Source organism: Myotis brandtii, unplaced genomic scaffold, assembly GCF_000412655.1.
Source record: "Myotis brandtii unplaced genomic scaffold, ASM41265v1 scaffold10, whole genome shotgun sequence".
In the NCBI taxonomy this organism is placed as follows: domain Eukaryota; kingdom Metazoa; phylum Chordata; class Mammalia; order Chiroptera; family Vespertilionidae; genus Myotis; species Myotis brandtii.
This window is the reverse complement of record NW_005353325.1, coordinates 2,739,780-2,762,332: the sequence shown is the minus strand read 5'-3', so window position 1 is coordinate 2,762,332 and position 22,553 is coordinate 2,739,780. Positions and strand designations below refer to the sequence as shown.

Sequence of the window (22,553 nt, the reverse complement as noted above, 5' to 3'; positions counted from 1 at the left end):
GGGGGGGGGGGGGGGGCGCTCGTGTATGCACAGGGGATACAGTGATCAAGGTAGGAAAGACTCATTGCTCCTATAGAGTTTAGTTCTGAGGAAAACACAATAAACTCATGTAAAATATGTAGTATGCAGATGGTGGAAAGTACTATGGAGAAATGGAAAACAGGGTAGAGAATCGCCAAGATGGTAAGGGAGTTGAAAGGTGGCCGTTGAACAGAAGCTAAAGGAATGAGGGAGTGAGACGTGCTGTACTGGGGGGAAGAGCTTAGGCAGAAGGAACAAGTGCAGACGTCCTGAAGCCAGAGCAGGCATGATGTGTCTGAGGAACAGCAGGAAGCTAGCTAGTGCAGCCGGATCCCACTGCTGGGGGCAGGAGAGCGGGAGATAAGGCCAGAGCGGTTACATGGGAAGCTGTTGCAGTATTTCAGGTAAGAGATGTTGGATTCAGCTTAGGTGTATCTTGTGTAACTTTTCCCTAGGGGCCCCCTCTGACTGCTTCAAGACCACAGAGTTTCAGTTTCCTCTTGCAGCATCTGGTAGACCACCTGTTCACTGGCCTGCGTTCTCCGCTTGTGCTCTCAGGGCAGGGACCAAGTTTATCTTATTTACTTAACATTTGGTCAGTTGGCACGTTATGGTACTGTACTTCCATGAGATCCTCAGTGAGGTGTTAACCAATTCCAAACCTTACAGAAAGTTCTTGTAGTTTGAACCCACGTTTGTAACCATTTTCTTACTTTTTGCATTATCTTTTTACCTAGGCTGTTAAAAATGAAGTGAATGTTCCCTGTTTGAAAAATTTTGTGGAGATGCTTTATCAGACTACTTTTGAACTGAGCTCCAGAAAGAAGCATTCATTGGTATTAAGAACCATTTCAAATATTTACATATTTAATTAGGGGGGTCTTGGTAATTGTTTTATGAAGTCAGTGGAGATTTAAGAGAATTGTAAAAAGTGAAATTGTCATGTATCCAAAGTGTAAAATAAGGCAAATTTTATATATTTTCTCCTCTTTTTAAAAATTTCTGTTCATGATTTTGCTAGCTCTGTATTTGATAGGTTAGTCAGACTGCATTCTAGGTTTTCACCTGGCTTGACAGGTGCTTTAAAGTATGTGTTACAATAAGGGAAAGGTTGAATGTACTCTTGTATTAAACTACAAATTCCTTTATTTTACATGATAATAAAATTGCATCTTTTGCATTCAAAGTTTCCCCCACACACACATAACCACCCATTTCATGTAACTTTGAGGGATTTCTCTGAATTTTCATGCAACTTGGGGAAAGTTTGGAGACTTGGACAAATACTTGGCCACTTATGGTAGAGATAGTGAACATGCATTCTAGGCACTGAACTGAGTGCTTTGCCTCCTTTGTCTTCCTTAAGCCTCACAACCTCGTAGGATGTGTATGATTATTATTTTCCACTTTACATTTTAGGAAAGTGAGGCTTAGAGCTAGTGATGTATCCTCCCTGGTGTCAGACACCTGGCAAATGGAAAGCTGACACTTCAATGCCAGTCTGTCCTCTGATCCCAGGGCCCATGCTCACAACCACTGTACCGATTGAAGGAGGAATGGCTCTAGGGAAAATAATAGCATGCTCTAACTCAGGGAGTATATGATAGGTCAGAGAACAGTCCTTATAGAAAATTTGCCCTTTATTATTCTTTGTTACATGACTCTAGGAGATCATGTTTCTTACTATAAATGGGTAAACTGCATAAAGGAGTCTTTTGGTTTCCTTGTTTATGAGAATAAATGAAATATAATTTACAAGTCCAGTGCTTTGTCGTGCAAAGTGTTAACTCTCTCTTTTATCTGTCTTCTATAGGCTCTGTATCCACTAATTACCTGCCTTTTATGTGTCAGTCAGAAACAGTTTTTTTTAAGTAACTGGCATATTTTCCTACAGAACTGTTTGTCGCACTTAAAGGTAAGACATAAACTCATTTCTGACCTATAAATACTGACTGTAGTGTATTCACTTATGCATATACATTGACTAGCATGTAATAAACTTTCGTTACTATTGGTACATATGAGTAATTAATAGTTTACCATATTCCATTTCTTATGCATACGTTATACCTTCTATAGGGAATCAGTCATGTATGAACATGAAGAAACTTTTGATTAAAATTTTGGTTTGTCTTACTGAGCGCCAAATTGTGCATTTTTAATGATTGATGTATTAATAGTATCTTCAACCTAGCAATATTTGTTAATAAAGTCCTTAGAACTGTAGAGTATTAATCTTATAAAACTTACTTTGTGTTTGAGAAAATTCAATAATGTTAATTCAAGTCTGAATAGTATTTAAAAGCCTTGATAATAAAATATTACTAAAAGCACATTTCATATAAGTATGCCCAGCCAAATTAAAGTGTGGTACTGGATCCACATAGATGTAACAGCTCCTGAAATTATTCTGACTTGAATCAACACCATTTGGCACATCTGTGTCCGGTCTGTCTTAGTACTGAAAACAAAACTGTGAGATAGAAGGATCCTAATCTTGCCAGGGTGCTCTGCTAGCAAGCTCTAACAGGATCTCCTTTTCTTCTCTGGGTAGGAGTGCTGTTAATGACTGACTCAGGGGCGGGGGGTGGCGGGGGGAGATACTCCTCATCGGGTAGGAGCACTGTTAATGATTGACACGGGGTGGGGGGTGGGGGGCGGGGCACGGGAGAGATAATCCTCATCTGCATGTCACGGAATGCTTGATTTGAAGACCATTTTGATACACAGATTAATATTCGACGATTTCCTTACAGGATATATAAAAGGCAGATGTGAGATTTCATTTCCTGTCATCCCTCTAAGTTCAGGTTAAGACTGAAAACCTAATACTTTAAAGGCAATGACAAGGCGCAGAGAGATTAAATTACTTGTCTCTGGCCCCAGAGCTCATTGTGGTCTTGTGAGAAATAGGACTGCCTCTCCTTTTCACACTTCAGGAATGATCCACTAGACAACATTATCCTAAATATCTTTTTCCTGATTTTATGTATCATTTTAAAAAATGTCTTCATTTTTTTTTTTTGGTAAGATATACAGGAAATATAAGTCTTTGAAAAATATTTTTAACTTTTTCTCTTCCTGGATCTACTTTAATTTTATTCATGTTTGAATGAGAAATAATATATTCTGCTTTGTTTATGAAAATTCCCACAGCCAAATCAAGCTGATTCAATGCTATGACATGTAACCAGAAAATAAGTTTTTATTTACTTAGTTATATTACGTACTGTGTTCTGTCCTTATTTTGATGATTTATATAGATAGAGGTACTTAAAGGAGATTGATAATTTGCTGGGTAATGTGATTCTTAATACTTTTAATAAAATATATTAAGATGTGCATTTAAGTGTTCTTGGAAGATTGCTTTGTTTCATGACAATTCATACTTTTCTGTTGCTTGTTGGAATTTTTTTATATATCTACATTTCCACCTAACATATTTGCAATTCTTTTGCAGTACCTTAACTTTTTATTTTTGTCTTAAGGCTTTCATTTAAAATGCTCCATTTTCTTTGAATCCTTACCTCCTGTTAAATACTTCTGGCATATTGTCCATGTTCATGAATGGCTATGTCAATCTGCCAGGCTAAAGGAGATAAGAGCCACTTAGCATGAATATTTGGAGTATAGTTGTCTTGGCCATTAACCCTTAACTTACATTAAGGCTCTATTCAGCAGAAATTTTATGATTTGGTTCTTGTTTACCAGGTTTAGATTCTGGGGCTAAGCTGCATAGTCTAGGCAAGGAATTGAGCATTCAAGGGAAAACTACATTAATTACCTGTTGTGACAGGTATAATTTGTTTTTTATATGTAGGAAATACTGGCTCAAGGTAAAGGCCTTACCTAAGTTGATTTTGTTATGAGATTCAAGTAACCTCTTAATTTTAAAAAAAAATGTCTATAACAGTTTTTCATTTATTAGACCTACTACTTCTTAAAATTGATTTTTACTATATTTGCTATATGCTAGATTCTCTGAATACAGTATCTCATTTAATTCTTACTGTGACAGGCTGAAAGAAGAGAACTAAGTAACCCATGTTTAGGGAGCCAAAAGTAATAGAAATAAGATTTGCATCTAGATACATTCAGTGCCATAACGTTTGCACTTTCTGGTCTATCTTGTTACCTTTTAATGTACTATTAGGAATGATGCTGTAACAGATATTTTAAGAAAATATTTTGGCTATAATTTTAGGATATTTAAAAGACATCCAAAGTCATAAAAATAATATATTTTCAAGGCACTTTAAGATATTGCCCAATTTTAAAAAATTATTATACCAGTTTTTGAAGCTGGTGATCATAAAACATGGGTTTTGGTCCTATAGGTTCAGAAATAGCACGAGAGAACATCCTATTTATTTTCATTGAAAATGTTAAATCTGTTACTTTTGTTCCAAACAGAATTTGGTAGTTTCCAATACCCCTATCCTTATATCAACTGAGGTCATTCTGTGAAAAATGACTTTTAAGTTTCTAAAGAGCAATTAAGAGAGAAATAAGAGTACATATCATACAGAAATATTTTGAAGAATTTTTTTCTACAGTGTATGCTTAATTTCTTTTAAAAATTAAACTTTAACGTTTAAGTTCAATTGCAGTGCTTTGGAGAGGAAAAATTAGATTGTTAAAAATTTAAGTGTTTTCTCTCAGTTTGAGTATTGTAGATGTATCCCATGATGCCCAAAAAAATTAGAGGATTTTTTTTTCTGAGTATTTCTGGCCACTGTCTTGGAAATTTCAAATTTCTTCTAAATAGAGGCCTTGGTGAGGAGCTGTCTGGTTTGGTGCTTATTTTCATCTAACATGCATGTGCTGCATCTCATGTTTATGTTTGCTGTCTCACGTTGCTTTATTTAGATGCCATCTAACAACAGTATCAGAAAGCAAATAGAAACACTCCAGGTGAGTTGTGTCAATGTAAGACGTTGCTTTATCTCCTTTAAGTGTGCTTTTTTTTTTTCCCCCCTTTACCCATTATTGCATTGCATGTCTAATAATATTTATTCATGCCTGCTTCTTGTATGGTAGCAAAAGAGTAGCGCACAGCAGGAACATTCTAGTTTTCGTATTAAAGAGGCCCCAAGAAAATGAACTTAAGATATTTGATAATGAATGTTGATTGTTAACCAGAATTCTCAATTTTAAGATAGTCTGTCTAATTTACATTAGCTGTTATAAATGAAATTTTTTAAAGATTTGCAAATGAAGTTGAGACAGTAGCTTAGATCTTGAATATGATTTTATTGCAACACTTTTTAAACTTTTATTTGATTGGTTTGGGTTTTAAACAAATTATTTGGAAGAGGTTCACATTAGAGAAAAAGGAAAAAAAGAATAAAATAATTGCTGCCAAAGAGCACATTTGACTGACATACCAAATTTTATTACATATTAATACTATTGGATTTTTATTAATGTAATCTGACTATTCACATTAGACCAAAATTGTAATGAGGCAATTAAATATCTTTGTTTAAGACTCAGGTCATTTTAGGGTGTTTTTATTATTTAGACATGATCGCAGCATTGTAGTGGTCAAATAAATAATAATTGATTTTTATCACTTTTCATCTTGTGCTATTGTTCATTATAAAGTATTCTGCTTTGTTAACATAGTGGTCAATCTTGGAAAGTTTGAAAATCATGTATTTTTGTGGTTTTTTTGTTTTGTTTTGTTTTTTCATGCTAGATACTTCATAACTTAAAATAAGAAAATAAGATAAACTGAATACTTTATTAAGCATTTATATGAGATTAATTTTTATGTGGAATTGGGCTTAAATATTTTTAATGTACAATTTATATTTTAAAAATACAATTTAGTAATGTGAAAGTATTATTTGGAGTGGACATAAAACTAATTGAATTCATATTTTGATATTTCACATCTACGTTTAAACAATATCAATATAATAGTAAAGAAAATACTGCCCAAATCTTGGTTATTATATTAGTAACATATACAGGGTGTCCCCCAAAATGTATGCACTCTTTGAATAATTATAAAGGCAGTGTTTATTAAAATACATTTCATTTTCAAAATGTAATAGAATGTAATAATTTCATTATTAATTATATCAAATATTCATATAGATAAATGTGGTAAAGTATATTTTCTAGTGGTTGTCTTTTGTAAAAATACCCTTAGTTGTTACATCTTTTGCATAGTTTTTAGTCATAAGTAGTTAGATGTCCATTTTTCTGTATTTTAAAATATAAAATAGAATGGCCAATTACTTAGTATTTAAGAACTCCCTTTTGTCTGTTGCTATATATAAAATAATTGTTCAATAGTAAGAAATTCCCCAAATAAAATTAAATAAATGCTAACTTATAGCAATAAATGCATCCTACAACCATGCATACAGTTTCTCCTAATAAAATTGATGATTAGCTGCATTTTCAATATTCACAATGAAATCTCATTACGTGACTGGTCATTGGAGAACTCTGCTTTTTATAATAGCTGGTATGCAGAAAAGGTTTGTCGATCAAATTGTGATTGAAATGGAAGACTTTTCTGCTTCTAAATGGTAATAATTTAAATAGTGTTCTGATTCTAAATAAATAATTGAGGTATAGACCCTTGTTGAGCATTTATCATGTACCAGGCAGTGTTTCAAGTGCTTTTCACATAATTTCCTGAGCCTGTGAGGTAGGTACCATATTGCCTCGTTTTTAGAGCTGAGGAAATTGTGGCCCCAAGTGCGATAGCAGCAGCCAAGGGTGGGGTTTGGCTGGTCACTCCTAATTTGAGAGACCATGCTCCTATCCCACTAGTCTATATATTTCCTCTTGTTAGGCTAATCACTCAGTAATATTTTGCATTATTTCATAAATGCAAATATCTGTAATAGCATTTGGTATTCTAGATTTTAACTGTATATGGGTTGCAGTGAATTATTGCCAAGATTAGTAATCCTTCTATCATTAGGCCAGTATTGTATGAACCATTTATTACCAAGTAAGTTGATGTGTGTGTATAATTTTGAAATTCTTAGAAGTACTATTATAATTCTAATATTGTATTGTTTTGTTTTAAGTGTATAAGGAATGGCTCTGGATTTCCTTATTTATGGTTACTTTTGAGCTATCTGTACTTACCATACACCAAACATATACTTACCATATACAAACATATGCTTACATATTTAAACCTGTTTTAGATTGAACAAAAAAGAGAGGAGTGAGGGCTTTTAGTTGCTGACAGAGAATGTATCTGTTCTTAAATGATTGCAAGTACTTAAATAAACTTATTTTAATTCTCTTTTGTTCTAAACAGAATAAAGATCCTAAAATGTCTCGAGTTGCACTGGAATCTTTGTACAGATTGTTGTGGGTTTATGTAATTAGAATAAAATGTGAAAGCAACACTGTAACTCAAAGGTGAGTGCCTTTGTTTCCAAGTGTATTTTAAATAAAATATTGCTAAAACATATCACACTAAGGGAATTTTAGTTAACATGACAAACACCTTGTGGGGGAATATAAATTCTCCTGACACACTATGAAGAATAGGAAGAATAGTTTGCGACTATTCTGTTAATTTCATCATCTCATTATGACTAATTATTTTTTTTCCCTGTAGTCGTCTTATGAGCATAGTGTCAGCACTTTTCCCAAAAGGCTCACGTAGTGTGGTTCCTCGTGACACACCTCTCAATATATTTGTGAAGATTATTCAGTTCATTGCTCAGGTGAGTATTTCACCTCCTAATACATGTGCCCATGTAAGTGACAAGAGTAACCTTTGCAGTAACTTGGAGTATGAAAATTTGTTACACATCTAAAAGCATGATAAAATATTTATTACTATTGAACAGTGGAAATAATAAATGTATGCTATAAATATAAAAGATGTTAATGATTTTTTTTTTTGGTGACAAAATAAGTTTGTCATGGATCTACACACTTGGGGAAGGAAGGAGAGCCACAGGTGGAAGAAGCACTGTAGTTCGGGGGGTTCAAGAAGGTGTATGATCCTACCCTTGGTGCTTTTACTAATTACCTCTGGAGTAGCTTGAAAGGTTGTGTGTGGGTTTTTGTTTTTTTTTCTTGAAAATTGTTTTCATAATTTGTTGTTAACGTAGGTCCTTAGGTATGGATACTAGAATCCACTGTAACTAGTTGAACCGAAAGGGATTTTTTAAGGAATATAAATAGTTCACAGAAACACTAATAGTCTGAATGATTAAGAAGAAACTACAGAATTGCTAACAAGGAGGCTGCTGCCTCCACCACAATCAAAAAGTTGCCAAATTAGGAAATCACCACAGGTGTTTTAGACCCATGCTGCTGCCATGATCCCACCAGTAAAGCAGGTTCCTTCCCCCGACCTCCTCCTCACGTTACCCAGTTCCCAAAGGCTCGCATGAGTGTACCACTTGGCAGGGTCTAAGCCACGTTCTAAAGCCTACTGTTACCAGGCGTCCTGGCAAATACCATTTTAGCTCTCCAGTCTCTGCCATACAGGAAGGTTTGTTCTTAGGGGATTGACTGGATGCTGAGTGATCACATCGAAGGTTTTAATCACATCAGCCCTGCAGAAGCATAGGTAGGCTTACCTCCTCAATGTAGCAAAACGTTTGATTCCAGAATGCTCATTGCATTCTCTTGAACTAAAAATCTGACAATTTAGATGGTCCATAATGTAGTTATTTTTATAGTAAATAAATAAGGAATATTTAAATAAAATGAGTACATTTCTATTTGCTAGAGCACAGAACTGATGGTAATTAAATAAGTATAAATCTGTCGATAAGGTAAATGAAAGCAAATTGTGCTTTAGCTCTGGTATTCAGAAAAAATTGCCATTAGGTTGTATCCCTTTCCTCCTCCTTTTCCCCGCCCCAGTATCCTTGGATTAATCGCTTCACACCAACACTCCACCAGAACTATAAAACTCTCAAACATCAGTTAATCTTCCTGGTTAACTTTTTCCTTGGAGATTTCCTTCCTGGAGCCCTGTTCTTCCTGTCTCATCGGATCTCTCGCTAGGCCAGCTGAATGGATAATTCGGGACACACTTTCATCTAAGAGAATTACTTCACTTAGATTTTGGATATGATTTTAGTGAATGAATACTTAAAACTTTACCCATTGGTTTGGGTATTAAATTATTTGATAAATATCTATAATTTTTTTATTATTTCAAAAAAAATTTCAATTACAGTTGACATTCAGTATTACATTGGTTCCAGGTGTTATAGTCATTAAACTATAATTCATAAGTATTTTTCTGTATACAACTAGATTTATGAATTTCTTGTGGGCACAGATCTGTGTCATTGCCATTATATGTATAATTCTTAGCGTTATACCTAACATATAGTTGTAGCAAGTTAGAAGGATTTATTCGTGTGTGTGTTTTTTTCTAGGAACGTTTGGATTTTGCAATGAAAGAAATAATATTTGATCTTCTCAGTGTTGGAAAGTCTACTAAAACTTTCACCATTAATCCAGAGGTAAAAATAAATAAATAAATAAATTATAGAGTAATACATTATTCTCAACTTTTTATTTTTAGTGGTTTTTTTCTTAGAACACAGTTTCTGGAATCAACGATTAGGCTCAAACCCATAGTTAGAAGTTCTGCTTCTTACTACAGGTGTGATCTGGGACAAGTTGTATAACCTTTCCGATAGCTAAGTGAACAGTTTAAGAGTAGTGTTAAGCATGGTGCAAAATAATCCAGAGAGGAAGTTTTTCAGGTTAGCCAGCTCAGCTGGATTCTAGAAGTTGTGACGTGAGCTCATGTTTCTTGCAGAAATAATATAAATATAAATAATATGAACAACAGGGTCTTTAAGAAATATCATCCATTCATCATTTATTGAGCACCTAAAATGTGTCTCAGGTACTGTTTTAGGTATAAGAGACAAAACAGACAAAAATCCTTTTCCCCAGATGGAGCTTACAATAATAATTTTTTAAAAGAAAAAAAATGTTATTCTACTTCTGTGGCCTTGTTTTTTACTAGTAAATTCTAATTCACTCTGTAGACATTCAATTTTCAGATTATTTTAAAATATTTTATGAACGTATTGCTTATCAGAATCTAATAACATTTGAGAATGTAAAAAGACTATAGGTGCTATCTATTATGCCTTTTAAATTGTGCTGGTTTGTTGTGGCCAAAGGTAAACTGAGTGGGGTTGGGGGGGGGGGGAAGGATTAAGGAAAGACAGATAAGAGAATGAAAGCTGGGTCTCAGTGGGACGCTGCTCCCTGATGAGGAGACAGCGCCAGTGCCCACAAGCCGTGTCTTTATTTTATAGCAGATGCCACGAGGCAAAGTAGGGGCGTGATCAAGTTGTTTACAGCATTCTCATGAGTTCCAACCTCACTCAACTACATGCACCTGAACTCTAGCACACAGGCACGTGGGGCCACGTGTTTGGACCATAGGTTCAAGCTTACAACCACAGCCGTTGGCTATAATTGTGCTGGGTGGGCCCTGCCCTCCAGCTGGGACTTGCACGTGGCAATGAGAGGACCCTGTCCTTTCATTAGTCCGAGGCTTGATCCTAGCCAAAACACTGTAGCCGCGCCCCATACTGGTTCTCATAATCAAATCCGGAGATATATATTTATGTAATTAACAAATAGGATAGCAAGTTATTGAAGCTTTTCAGTTTATGGTATTTTTAAGATAAGGTAATATATACTTCCAGGTTTTTTAAGTAAGCATATGTGAGTGTTTTATATTCTCCATGTGGTTTCCAGCAACAAAAATCACATAATGAAAGGCATTCTCTTAAACATCCATTTTCAAGATTATTTCCTCCATTGAACAAGTTTATTTCTAAAATAAGTTTCTCCTCACTGAAGCTCTCACACTAGGAGTAGAAAAAGTGTCAGTTCAGCTGGGTTTTTGTTTTTGTTTTGTTTTGTGGTTTTTGAGGGGTTTTTGTTGTTGTTGTTTTAGAGAAAGAGGGGAAGGGAGGGGGATAGAGAGATAGAAACATCAATGAGACTGAGCCCAACCAGTGTGGAAAAGGGAGTAGAAAAAGTGTTTGCTGTTTTGTTATTGTTGTTCATTTAGACTTCTTTATTAGGATTATCTTCGATCCACATTTTCCATTCAGGAATCGTTTTAAGCTTGTGAGAACTAGTTTAGGTAAAACCAGGTAAAAGTATCCATCTATTCATTTAATCAAATACCTGCAAATTGCAATACTCTGAAAGAATGGGTAAATGAGGGCAATTCTGTGGACCCCGGGGCATTGCGGACGTTCCCACTTCCTTCCAGGTGTCTTGTATGACTATGTGACCTGACCTTCTGATGTTTACTAGTAGCCTAAGGGAAGGCACCAGTGCTGTCATATAGCTTAAACTTGAATCTTACTTAGATAACAAAAGATGTTTTCATAGAAGTTTTCTTTCCTCCCTGGAGTCCAGCGAGCTGTCTTGCAGGCCCACTGGGATGCACGTGCCTGCTGTAGAGACCACTGGTGCAGGTCGGAGATAACGGCAGCTTGGGCTGAGACAGCGAGGAGCAGATAGGGAGGTCATTTACCGAGACAAGAAACATTGGGAGGATCGATTTGGGGGGAAAAGTGCATTTGGTTTGAACATGTTAAATCTGAGACGTCTTTTTGACATCAGGTAGGTAATTAAAGTCCTGTAAACACGTGCAATGGCTTTGGGAGAGAACATGATGGTAGGAGAAGGCGTTCTAATATTTAATATCCGATAAAGGAGGCTCAGCCTGAAATGCAGCACGGGGAACACAGCCAGCAGTGGCACAGGTGTACCGAGGGAGGAAATGTTCCAGGAAAGAACACTGTCCCGTGCTGCTCAAGTCACAGGATGCAGGGCAAGTGCCCCCTGTTGTGAACAATATGGTCATTAACCATTGCGAGTTGCTTCAGGGAAGTATTCTGGGAGGGCTTATTAAGATAATTGAGTACAGCCCTAACCAGTTTGGCTCAGTGGATAGAGCGTCAGCCTGCGGACTAAAGGGTCCCAGGTTCAATTCCGGTCAAGGGCATGTACCTTGGTTGCGGGCACATCCCCAGTAGGAGGTGTGCAGGAGGCAGCTGATCAATGTTTCTCTCTCATCGATGTTTCTAACTCTATATCCCTCTCCCTTCCTCTCTGTAAAAAATCAATAAAATACATATTTTTTTAAAAATATAATTGAGTACAGTTAACAGAAATGTGGTATATTCAGTTGAAAGGGAAATGTTAAATGTGTAAGAAAAGAGATAATCAATAGTACAATTTCCCAAAAATGTTAAGATCAGATAGCATTCTAAAGCTAGAAAGACCAGCCCCCCCTCAACTCTAATAAGAGCAAAGGAGAGGAAGAAGAAGTGCAGATATAAGTGCACTGGTGTGTGTTGTAGTGAGAGTTTGAAGAAAGTTGGTTTTTTCTTTCTGTGAAGCAGGAGAGGAGAGGGAGAGGAGGAGGAGGAGGAGGAGAGTTGAGGACAGATGGAAAAGGTTTGAAATAAGCTTTATAGCGAAAGAGGAGAGCCAGTTGACCTCTGAAGTGAGTGGGTGGCATCTGGAATTTGACATTAAAGCACACTTCAGTGCCTAGATTGCTTAAAAAATGTTGAGCAGAAAGCTTAGTTTTCCTGTACCCCAGTGTTATTTGATGAGATATTTTTAACATGAACAAAATATTGGCTGAAAGTCTGCTTTACTTTTGAAAACTTTTTCTCCGCAGAGAATGAACATAGGCCTCCGAGTCTTCCTGGTGATAGCGGACAGCTTGCAGCAGAAAGATGGAGAGCCACCAATGCCAACAACAGGAATTATTCTTCCTTCAGGAAACACTCTTCGTGTGAAGAAAATTTTTCTCAATAAAACCTTGACCGATGAAGAAGCAAAAGTCATAGGTTAGTGTTAACTCAAATAAATAAAACAGCTTGTTGATACAGTTTAATATGCTTTTGTAGAAATTTAGATCGAATCTAAAACATATATATTTACCTATTATAGTTATTCCAGTACATGGAGTGATTAAAAAAATGAATACATTTTTTTATATCTATAAGTTGTTAGGTTAAAAGTCTTCTGTTTAAAGCTTTATTTTCTTATGTGACATTATTTACTGCATTTCATTCTTCCTTCAAATTTTAGTTCTGTGCATAATTTTTACATATACTAAAGCCAATCATCAGGGAGAAGAGTATATCACAGTCGAAATGCCTTCTTTTGCAATATTGATAAGCTAATGTCTTTTTTTTTTTAATTGAATTTGTGGGGGTGACACTGGTTAACAAAATTATACAGGTCTCAGGTGCACAATTCTACAACACATCATCTGTACACTGTATTGTGTGTTCACCACCCCAAGTCGAGTCTCCGTCCATCACCGTTTATCCCCCTATACTCTCCTCCACCTCCCCAACCCTCCCTCCCCTCCAGCAGTCACCACACTGTTGTCTGTGAGTTTTTTTTATCTCTTTTTATTTCCTTTTTTGCTCAGTCCCTTCACACACACCCCACCTCCCGACAGCTGTCAGTCTGCTCTGATTAAGAGGCTTTTCTTTTTACAGAAAAGGAATTGCAACTATTCCTTATTTAATTTCTAACATTTTATAACTGAGGGTTTTTTTCCCCCCCAGGAATGTCAATTTACTATCCTCAAGTGAGAAAAGCATTAGATAGCATTCTCAGACATTTGGACAAAGAAGTTGGGAGGCCAATGTGTATGACTAGTGTGCAGATGTCTAATAAGGAGCCTGAAGATATGATTACGTACGTAGTAAATTAATTCTTTTCATTGCTATTTCAGTTTTGTAAAGAGTATAGATGGTTGATTCGTGCTTACTTGTCTTGTTCCTTTCTCTCCCGGAGTTCTTCTGTATTGCCATCTGCTGTGGTTATTAATACAGCGGTTCCTTCCACATGCCAAGTTTTGTCCTTTAGTATAGATAGCAAAAGGTGTCCTGGATTCTCGGTCTAGTTCAGTGATGGTGAACCTTTTGAGCTCGGCGTGTCAGCATTTTGAACAACCCTAACTTAACTCTGGTGCCGTGTCACATATAGAAATTTTTTGATATTTGCAACCATAGTAAAACAAAGACTTATATTTTTGATATTTATTTTATATATTTAAATGCCATTTAACAAAGAAAAATCAACCAAAAAAATGAGTTCGCGTGTCAGAGTGGTTGTGATGAAATAACGCAGGAAAAACTTCACATCAGAGAAATTCTGAGATATTATTTCTGTCGATACGTTTGCCCTCCTCAAGCTCCTCTGGCTGCGTACGTCGAGCCCCCAATGATGGCAGCATCCCCCAGTCAGCCGTTCCTTCTGCGACTCCACCAGTGTTCGCTTCTGACAACAGTACTTTTCCTTCCTTTGCTCCACTTTAATCTTTGTTGGCGAGTTTCCTCTTTTGAGTATTCATTTTTGTGAAATGCCACCTGAATAGGTTGTGTCATAGGTTCGCCATCACTGGGACTCTAGTTTGTAGTCAGTGACAAAGCCCTACTCTCATTCTGTGAGTGATAGGTAAATCCTCGTTGCCCCAGATGTGTGCAGACTGATTGGTTTATTAAATCAGACCAATGCTCTTATTTCCAGGGCAATGATAAACAAAAAAGAAAACCTAAAAACCTCCTGGGAACCAAGGGTACAAAGAGGAAGAATGTATGAATAGTTTTTTTGAAACAGTACTTCATCCTTGCCTACCCCACCCCAGCCTTGTTGCTGCTTGTCATCCCAGCATCTTTTTTCCTTATTAGGGATTTCCTCCTCAAGAGAATATAGTTTATGGCAATAACTTCCTTCATTGGCCAAGATATATCTACATATTCTATATAAGGAACAGCATTTTTCAGATATGAATATCTGCATTCCAGGTCTTAGATGAACAAATTGGAAGTTGGATCTCTCAACTTAACTCATATACATTTATTATACACTAGCATGTAATAATATCTCAGAATTTCTCTGATGTGAAGTTTTTCCTGCGTTATTTCATCACAGCCACTCTCCTCATTTCTGTCGATACATTTGCCCTCCTCAAGCTCCTCTGGCTGCGTACATCGAGCCCCCAATGATGGCAGCATCCCCCAGTCAGCCGTTCCTTCTGCGACTCCACCAGTGTTCGCTTCTGACAACAGTACTTTTCCTTCCTTTGCTCCACTTTAATCTTTGTTGGCGAGTTTCCTCTTTTGAGTATTCATTTTTGTGAAATGCCACCTGAATTTATCACTGGAGACAAGTAAGCAGCACAACACACACTTTGCTGTCTGTGTGTGAACCAAGTAACAGACGGGCAGTGACTAATCGTAACAGAATTTGAAAAAAGTGACGTGATTTGTCACTGATTAAGATGCTCATCTGTTAAGTACGTCATGATCGGTGGACTGAAAAGCTAACAGGGAAACTTTTTTATGCAATTGCTTACAGTTAACGTGTGGGAACTGAAGCCTGAACCATGCTGGGACTGGCGGTATTTAACTAAATTGTGGTTCCCAAAGCTCATGCCTATTGGAACCATGGAAAGAGACAACTGACTATATAAAAACTCTGAAAGTCGGTAGCAAATCCATTGCCACTATAACAAATATTTATAAATATAACAAATATTTAAAATATTTGTTATATTTATAAATATTTAGTGGGCCTAAAATATTTAAATCATCCAAATTCCTTTATACATAAGAATTATTTTCTAGGCCAACTGAAGAGCTATTTGGATAAGTTAACTAAAAGCCTCACCTTGAAATATAGACCAAAATAAAAACCATTATATTAAGATGTTAGATATTTAAAATAAATAAAATCATTGAGCAACTAGAAGTAAATACAGTAGATTTAAAATGTATCAAGCCTTTGAAGGAACCAAATGAATTTCAAAAATGAACACATTTTATTACATAAAAATTTTAAGTGTGTGTGTGTGTGCTGAAGTAAAAAAGACAAGAACAAACCATAGCAACAGTGGTATATGAGAAAGTCTGTTTTCTAAGAACCTTGTTAGTAAAGTATATTAAATAAAATTTTTTTGTTAATTTTGTAGGCTCCCACATAACCAATGTCTGATTATTTAATATCAGTATTATTGTATGATAGTTATTTACTAAAGATTCAATATTAGTTAAATTATATTTAATTAAAATTTATTAATTTGAAATAATTGTATTAAAAACAATGTAATGTATATTCATTATTTAAACCGAATTGTTCCTGTGCTAATTTTACAATTACTGAAAACCTTTTCTGTTTACTGTGTTTTTCCTAGAATTATCTCTGTATTCTTTTGTTCATTTATAAACTAATAATTATTTACTGAATGTATGTGTGCTCTTTTTTATATTAAACTTTCTGGGGTGGGCTCCTGTTTTCTGTAATTATTTTCCCAACTTTGCTTCCATTTCCCAGCATATGTAATATACTTAAGTCCTGTTGTGACATATTTTTCAGGGGGGAAAGAAAACCCAAAATTGATTTGTTTAGAACTTGTATTGCTGCTATTCCAAGATTGATTCCTGACGGTATGAGCAGAACTGACCTCATCGAACTGTTAGCAAGGTAAAGGAGAGTCACTGTTTGCTATGCTGACTTGTATCTCTTTTGATCCCTTTAAATCTCAAACCAGCCCTGTCACTATTATCACTAAAAGCTAATGATACAGACATTTAATCCTTTGTTTGATTTACTTTCTAAACTCCCACTTTGTCTTTCATGTTTTGTTAAACATGTTCTCCCCATTCGTGTTTAAAAGAACTTTTAAAGTTCTTTTATATTCCCTTACAAAGCCCATTTTTCAACTCCCTCACTTTCTATCTGGCAGTATTTCCTGGGATTTATAAAACACGTTATCCCTTAACATGGGTGTTATCCGTGTATGATGATACGGATTAGGCAACTAATTTTTTGTTAACTCCTACCATCATTTCTTTGGCACCCAGGGTGGTGGCCAAGTCTCATTTTCACTTGTTTCTTCTATTGCATTGCCCACAGGGTTGAAGTTTTGTTTTTCCTTTGCTCTGTTAGCATGGCATAGATCTAAAAAATAAGCAAATAACATGAACCAAACTTAAATATTAGCTTTCAGAACTAATTCTAAGTTGAGGTGGTGGCCTGTTGAAAACCTGCTTTGTTGATGTAGTTAAGAATTCCCTAGATGAGGGGTTCGATCGTGAATCTTTTAGGGTTTGCAGATCTTGTGATCTCTGTCACAGCCGCTCGACTCTGCCTTCGTAGTTCAGAAGCAGCTGAAGCCAGCCTGTAAAGAGAGAGCTGAGTGTCCCAGTGGGCGCCCACCAGAATGAAAGTGCATCTATAATCGGCAGCGATGCGGCATCTAGTGTAGGAGCAAATGTCTGAACAATGAATGACAGTTTGCTTTCCTATTTCCTTTGCTTCTTTCCCCTATGACGTTTATTTACTGATTAATTTACTTCAGCAGAAAGAAAGCTTCTAGGATCTGGTCTATTTTGTCCCCTATTCCTCTTATTTGCAATTGTGATGTCCAGATCTTGTGTACTTATAAATGAAGCAAGCAGTCCAACAAATCAAAGATGCATGGTAAATGTGTAGGCCTGTATGCTGGCTCCCAGGCAAGTGCATGACGTCCCCTGCCTTAAATTAGCCAGGCTGCATTGCTGCTCTCCTCATGCATCTATACCCTGAGTCACTGAGGTAGGTGTCAGATGACATGTACACATTCGTGGATTAAGGGATGTTGAAATAACCTTTAAAGTCGGCATCATATAGTCAGTCACTCTCCTCTCCCACAGTTACCTCCCTGGGTGCCACTATCAGACACAGCACCGGGCTCGAGACCCTTAAGCTGGCCCTGTGTGACACTTCTGATGAGCTGCCGCCACTGCTGCTGTCCTGGGCTGACTCCCACGTCGGTCTCGCTGTGGTGCATTTCCCCTTCAGTCTCATTGTCACTGCGGGCTGGCTTAGTGAAGGCCAGGCCTGGTTCAGCAGGGTGAAGGCTGTTCCCTCCTTTCACCGAAACCACCCAGCTTTCCTCCTCTGTCACTGAGGGTAACGCCAGCATCCCGCTTCCCAAGCATGTCATTGGGGCATATTTTTAAATGTCACCTGCTTTTCTTTTTCATTCAAGCTGTTTCTAACTCTGATGCCTTTGTCTTGATGGTCAGTATCTAAACAATCCTCCTCAGGCCCAAATCAGAAACATACTCATATGATGTTATGTACTACAGCCATCTTTTCTGTGTGTGTTTTTCTAATCATTCTCTTTATGTTCTGTTATAATCCTTTAACTTCATCATGTTCATGTCCCCATATGGTTTTGATGTCTTTAAAAGGCAATTTTATATAGCCTCTCCTCTGATTTGTTTAGCCTTAACACTGTCTTTAGGTGTTAGTTTGAAAATGTTTTATTTTTCCAGGTATACTACATTTATGAGGTTACTACTAAATGTATGCTCATTCTCACCTTCAAGAAATATTTCTGTTAAATTGATTCCATCTTTTTTTGTTCTATTTCCTTTCTTACAACTAGCCACCTTATATTTAACAATAACCTCAGCAGCATGAAAGGAATGATAGAGGTAAATCATGTTCTTCCCAGTGATAGTAAAGGACTGAATAAATGTGAGATGGCGCTAAGACATTATATGATTGCATTTAATTATTGATTGATTAGAGGATAACATTGTATTTTAAGAATTAAAGGATTTTTAAATATAATGCTGATATGGCAATCTCTATTTTCCTAAGTATGGCATTTGCATTATGATCAACATTACTCTGAGTTATAGTAAAAATACCAGCTAGTATTAGTAGGTTGATATGTGAATTGAAACAAATGAATATAGGCTAGCATAGGAATGGATATAACACAAAAAGTGAACATTGGTTTCTATCTTCATACTTCATGCAAACCAGTTAAGAGGCCATGTTTACCAAGTTCTTAGTTTTAAGATGCAGGTGATAAAACGCCTTGGAAGGTTGGGGGTTTGCTGACGGATCTTTGTTCCCGCAGGCTCACGGTTCACATGGATGAAGAGCTGCGCGCTCTCGCATTCAATACTCTGCAGGCTCTCGTGCTCGATTTTCCAGATTGGCGGGAGGACGTGCTTTCAGGATTTGTCTATTTCGTTGTCCGTGAAGTGACTGACGTCCATCCCACACTTCTTGATAATGCTGTAAAGATGTTGGTACAATTAATAAACCAGTGGAAACAGGCAACCCAAATGCATAACAAAAACCAGGACTCACAGGTATCGTATACTTTTGTGTGGTCCCTTGGAATGTGATCAGTGGTGTTAATATATCAAACCCTAAATGTTTTATTCATTTTATTCATTTTCAAAGTGTTTATAATCCCTGAAACTGAGTTTTCCTGTAGTTCATATCTTAAATATATCATCTTTCATGTCTAACCTTCTTCCTTTGATAACAGTGAGTTTTGTATGAACGTAGGTAGTAGAGGCGATTCTAGTTCAGATTTAGGTTGCTTCCAATATATTTAAAGCTGGTACAATAAAAAATGTGGGTAGCCTTTCATTTGAGTTATTTGATTGTTTTGTCCTTGGCACCAGTCCCTATTTCTCATATACAGTTTGTGTCCTTCTTAACCATGAAAGGTGCCCAAATTATTGATTTATGATCATGTGTAAGTCGTAGAACCTTGGAATTTTAGAACTGGATCATAAGCCAACCCAGCTTCCCGGCCTTTAATGAGCATAGAAATCACCAGGGGCCTGAGAATCCATTTCTAACAAGTTCCCAGGTGATAACCGCTGCTGGGCCTCGGCTCTGAGTACAAAGGATACAGTCCAGTCCCCTCACACTCCACATAGAAATGTCAGCCCAAGAGTGACTAATAGTGTCAGCTCCAAAGTGATAAAGTAGCCACTGAATGATCGAGGTGAGATACGGAATGCTTGTTTAGACTGCCAGTGACCAGTCAGCGCTTCTTCCTCCACTATGTACACTATTACATGTTTATCAATTCAGGGTGATTGAAATTGCTTGAGCTGAGACAGACTTGTAGCCTTAATTTCTATGATGTACTTTACTCTTAGTTGTTTTACTAGAATGTCTGTAAGTGCATTTTGAAGCTTCATTTTTTAACTTCTGTTTCTTTTTGAAGCATGGTCTAGCCAATGGCGCTTCCCACCCCCCTCCTCTGGAAAGGAGCCCGTATCCCAGTGTATTCCATGTGGTCGAAGGGTTTGCTCTCGTCATTCTCTGTAGCAGCCGGCCTGCCACGAGGAGATTGGCCGTCAGTGTCCTTAGAGAAATACGGGCTTTATTTGCACTTTTGGAAATACCCAAGGTAAGATTTAGATGCTTCATTTACTTCCCTAATGAAAATACTAAAAAACTATCCTTCTTTCCATCTTTATTACATTTCTGTTACTATCATGCAAGTATAACTTACTCCATAACAAAGTCTTTTTGACAGGGTCTTAACTAACCCACCTCAATTCCATTTGTAACCAGTAGTGCTAAAGTGAATGTGAATATTTATTTAAATTTGGCTACTTTTCTAAAACATCCTTAAATTTCTCCCGGCCGGTGTGGCTCAGTTGGTTGATCATCGTCCCATGAACCAGCAGGTCATGGTTCAGTTTCTGATCAGGGCACATGCCCAGGTTTCCTGTTCCATCCCCAGGAGCGGGCGTGCAGGAGGCAACCGATTGATGTTTCTCTCTTATCGATGCTTCTACCTCCCTCTCCCTCTCCCTTCCTCTCTGAAATCAATAAAGACATATTTAAATTGTTTTAGACATATGTTGTCTTTTTTATAGGGCGATGATGAATTAGCCATAGATGTGATGGACAGGCTGAGCCCTTCCATTCTTGAGAGCTTCATACATCTCACGGGGGCCGATCAGGTAACTGTAGTGATTTCTGTAACTGTAATGTACTGCAGTGCAGTGATTGTAATGAACGAATGCTGTTCAGTCTTGTTTTAGAACCTAAGTCACATATATACATGAATTTTCTTTACAAATGTAATGCATTAGAACAGTGGTTCTCAACCTTCTGGCCCTTTAAATACAGTTCCTCGTGTTGTGACCCAACCATAAAATTATTTTCGTTGCTACTTCATAACTGTAATGTTGCTACTGTTATGAATCGTAATGGAAATATCTGATATGCAGGATGGTCTTAGGCAACCCCTGTGAAAGGGTCGTTCGATCGCCAAAGGGGTCGCGACCCACAGGTTGAGAACCGCTGCATTAGAAAGTATTTTTGAAAACTGTACTTTAAAAATTAAAAATACTTTTTAAAAAGTGGCACACAATAAAAAAGTTGCAGTGGTTTATTTCTATGGTTAGTATACTTCCCCATAGCAATAAAAATATTTTATCTTTGTAACGATCAGCTGCCTCCTGCACATCTCCTACTGGGGATGTGCCCACAACCCAGGTACATGCCCTTGACCGGAATCGAACCTGGGACCTTTCAGTCCGCAGGCCGACGCTCTATCCACTGAGCCAAACCGGTTTCGGCAATTCCAGTCTTTTTGATCTAAGAAGTTCCTCTTAAACCTAATGTTACTCTTAACTATTTTTTTTTTTGCTACTTATTATGGCATATAATACTTTATATATATATATACTGGTTAAATTACTATGGAAAATTTTGTTGAAATTTGTAGCAAAAAATTGCACTCTATCTTCAATAAATGTATTTGTTTACTTTGCCACATAAGTTTAAATGCAATGTAGTATTTTATGCTAGTCATAATGTAATTTGACTCATTAAAATGAAGAAAAAACTGTATTTTTTACATTACTAAGAAAACGTGTGCAGACTTGCTTAGTTGAGTTTGAATTTTTTTAAAAAGTCATATATTAAGATTTCAAGATTGATGTAAGAGTAACTATCAGACTTTACTACCTGACATTCTTTTTATTCATGTTTTGGAATGCATGGACCGACCAGAGGTTTATGTGCTTTCTGTATAACACTTGGTTTTTACAACTCACGGATTATGTGTAACCAAAGGAGATAATAAGAAAACTTCATAAATATAAGAGATGGTTATAAATCTGTACAATTTCAAGAATTCTGTTTTAGATGATTAACCTGAATTATGCTGACAAAAAGAGTAGTGGGTGGCTCTCTTTTAGTGCCTAACGCAGTGCCTGGCTCTTAGTGGGTGCTTTATAAATATCAGTTGAATGATGGAGTAAATTGAGTCTCTGTTCAGCTTAAGGCTCCATTTTTGTTTGAATGACGTATAATTTATTCTGAAGGTAAATCTTTCTCTTCAGTATAAGATCCCAGAATATTACTGAGCAAATATTTATGAACTAGAGGCCCAGTGCACGAAATTCGTGCATGGGGGGTGGGGGGGGCCTGTCCCTCAGCCCAGCCTGCACCCTCTCCAATCTGGGACCCCGATGGGATCAGGCCTAAACGGGCAGTCGGAGATTCCTCTTACAATCCGGGACTGCTGGCTCCCAAACGCTCGCCTGCCTGCCAGCCTGATCACCCTCTGCCAGCCTGATCAATGCCTAACTGCTCCCCTGCCAGCCCCATTGCCCCCAACTGCCCTCCCCTGCCGTCCTGGTCACCCCTAACTGCCCTCCCTTGCCAGCCTGGTC

The 22,553-nt window shown here is 37.0% G+C and overlaps 1 protein-coding gene across 14 annotated transcripts in view; it reads left to right on the top strand.

Moving 5' to 3' along the window:
* FRYL (FRY-like) overlaps nucleotides 1-22,553 on the top strand; it is a 238,460-nt gene that overhangs the window by 132,937 nt on the left and 82,970 nt on the right. For 9 of the 14 annotated variants that reach the window (XM_014534411.1, XM_005853147.2, XM_014534378.1 and 6 more), the window contains 12 exons: nucleotides 759-857; nucleotides 1,835-1,936; nucleotides 4,891-4,935; nucleotides 7,316-7,419; nucleotides 7,622-7,730; nucleotides 9,411-9,497; nucleotides 12,710-12,881; nucleotides 13,614-13,746; nucleotides 16,429-16,536; nucleotides 18,971-19,208; nucleotides 20,084-20,269; nucleotides 20,745-20,831. In XM_014534411.1, the coding sequence (XP_014389897.1) occupies nucleotides 759-857; nucleotides 1,835-1,936; nucleotides 4,891-4,935; nucleotides 7,316-7,419; nucleotides 7,622-7,730; nucleotides 9,411-9,497; nucleotides 12,710-12,881; nucleotides 13,614-13,746; nucleotides 16,429-16,536; nucleotides 18,971-19,208; nucleotides 20,084-20,269; nucleotides 20,745-20,831 (1,470 nt within the window). The remainder of the gene's footprint in view (nucleotides 1-758; nucleotides 858-1,834; nucleotides 1,937-4,890; nucleotides 4,936-7,315; nucleotides 7,420-7,621; nucleotides 7,731-9,410; nucleotides 9,498-12,709; nucleotides 12,882-13,613; nucleotides 13,747-16,428; nucleotides 16,537-18,970; nucleotides 19,209-20,083; nucleotides 20,270-20,744; nucleotides 20,832-22,553) is intronic. The other 5 variants (XM_014534429.1, XM_014534396.1, XM_014534435.1 and 2 more) reach the window with 1 other exon arrangement.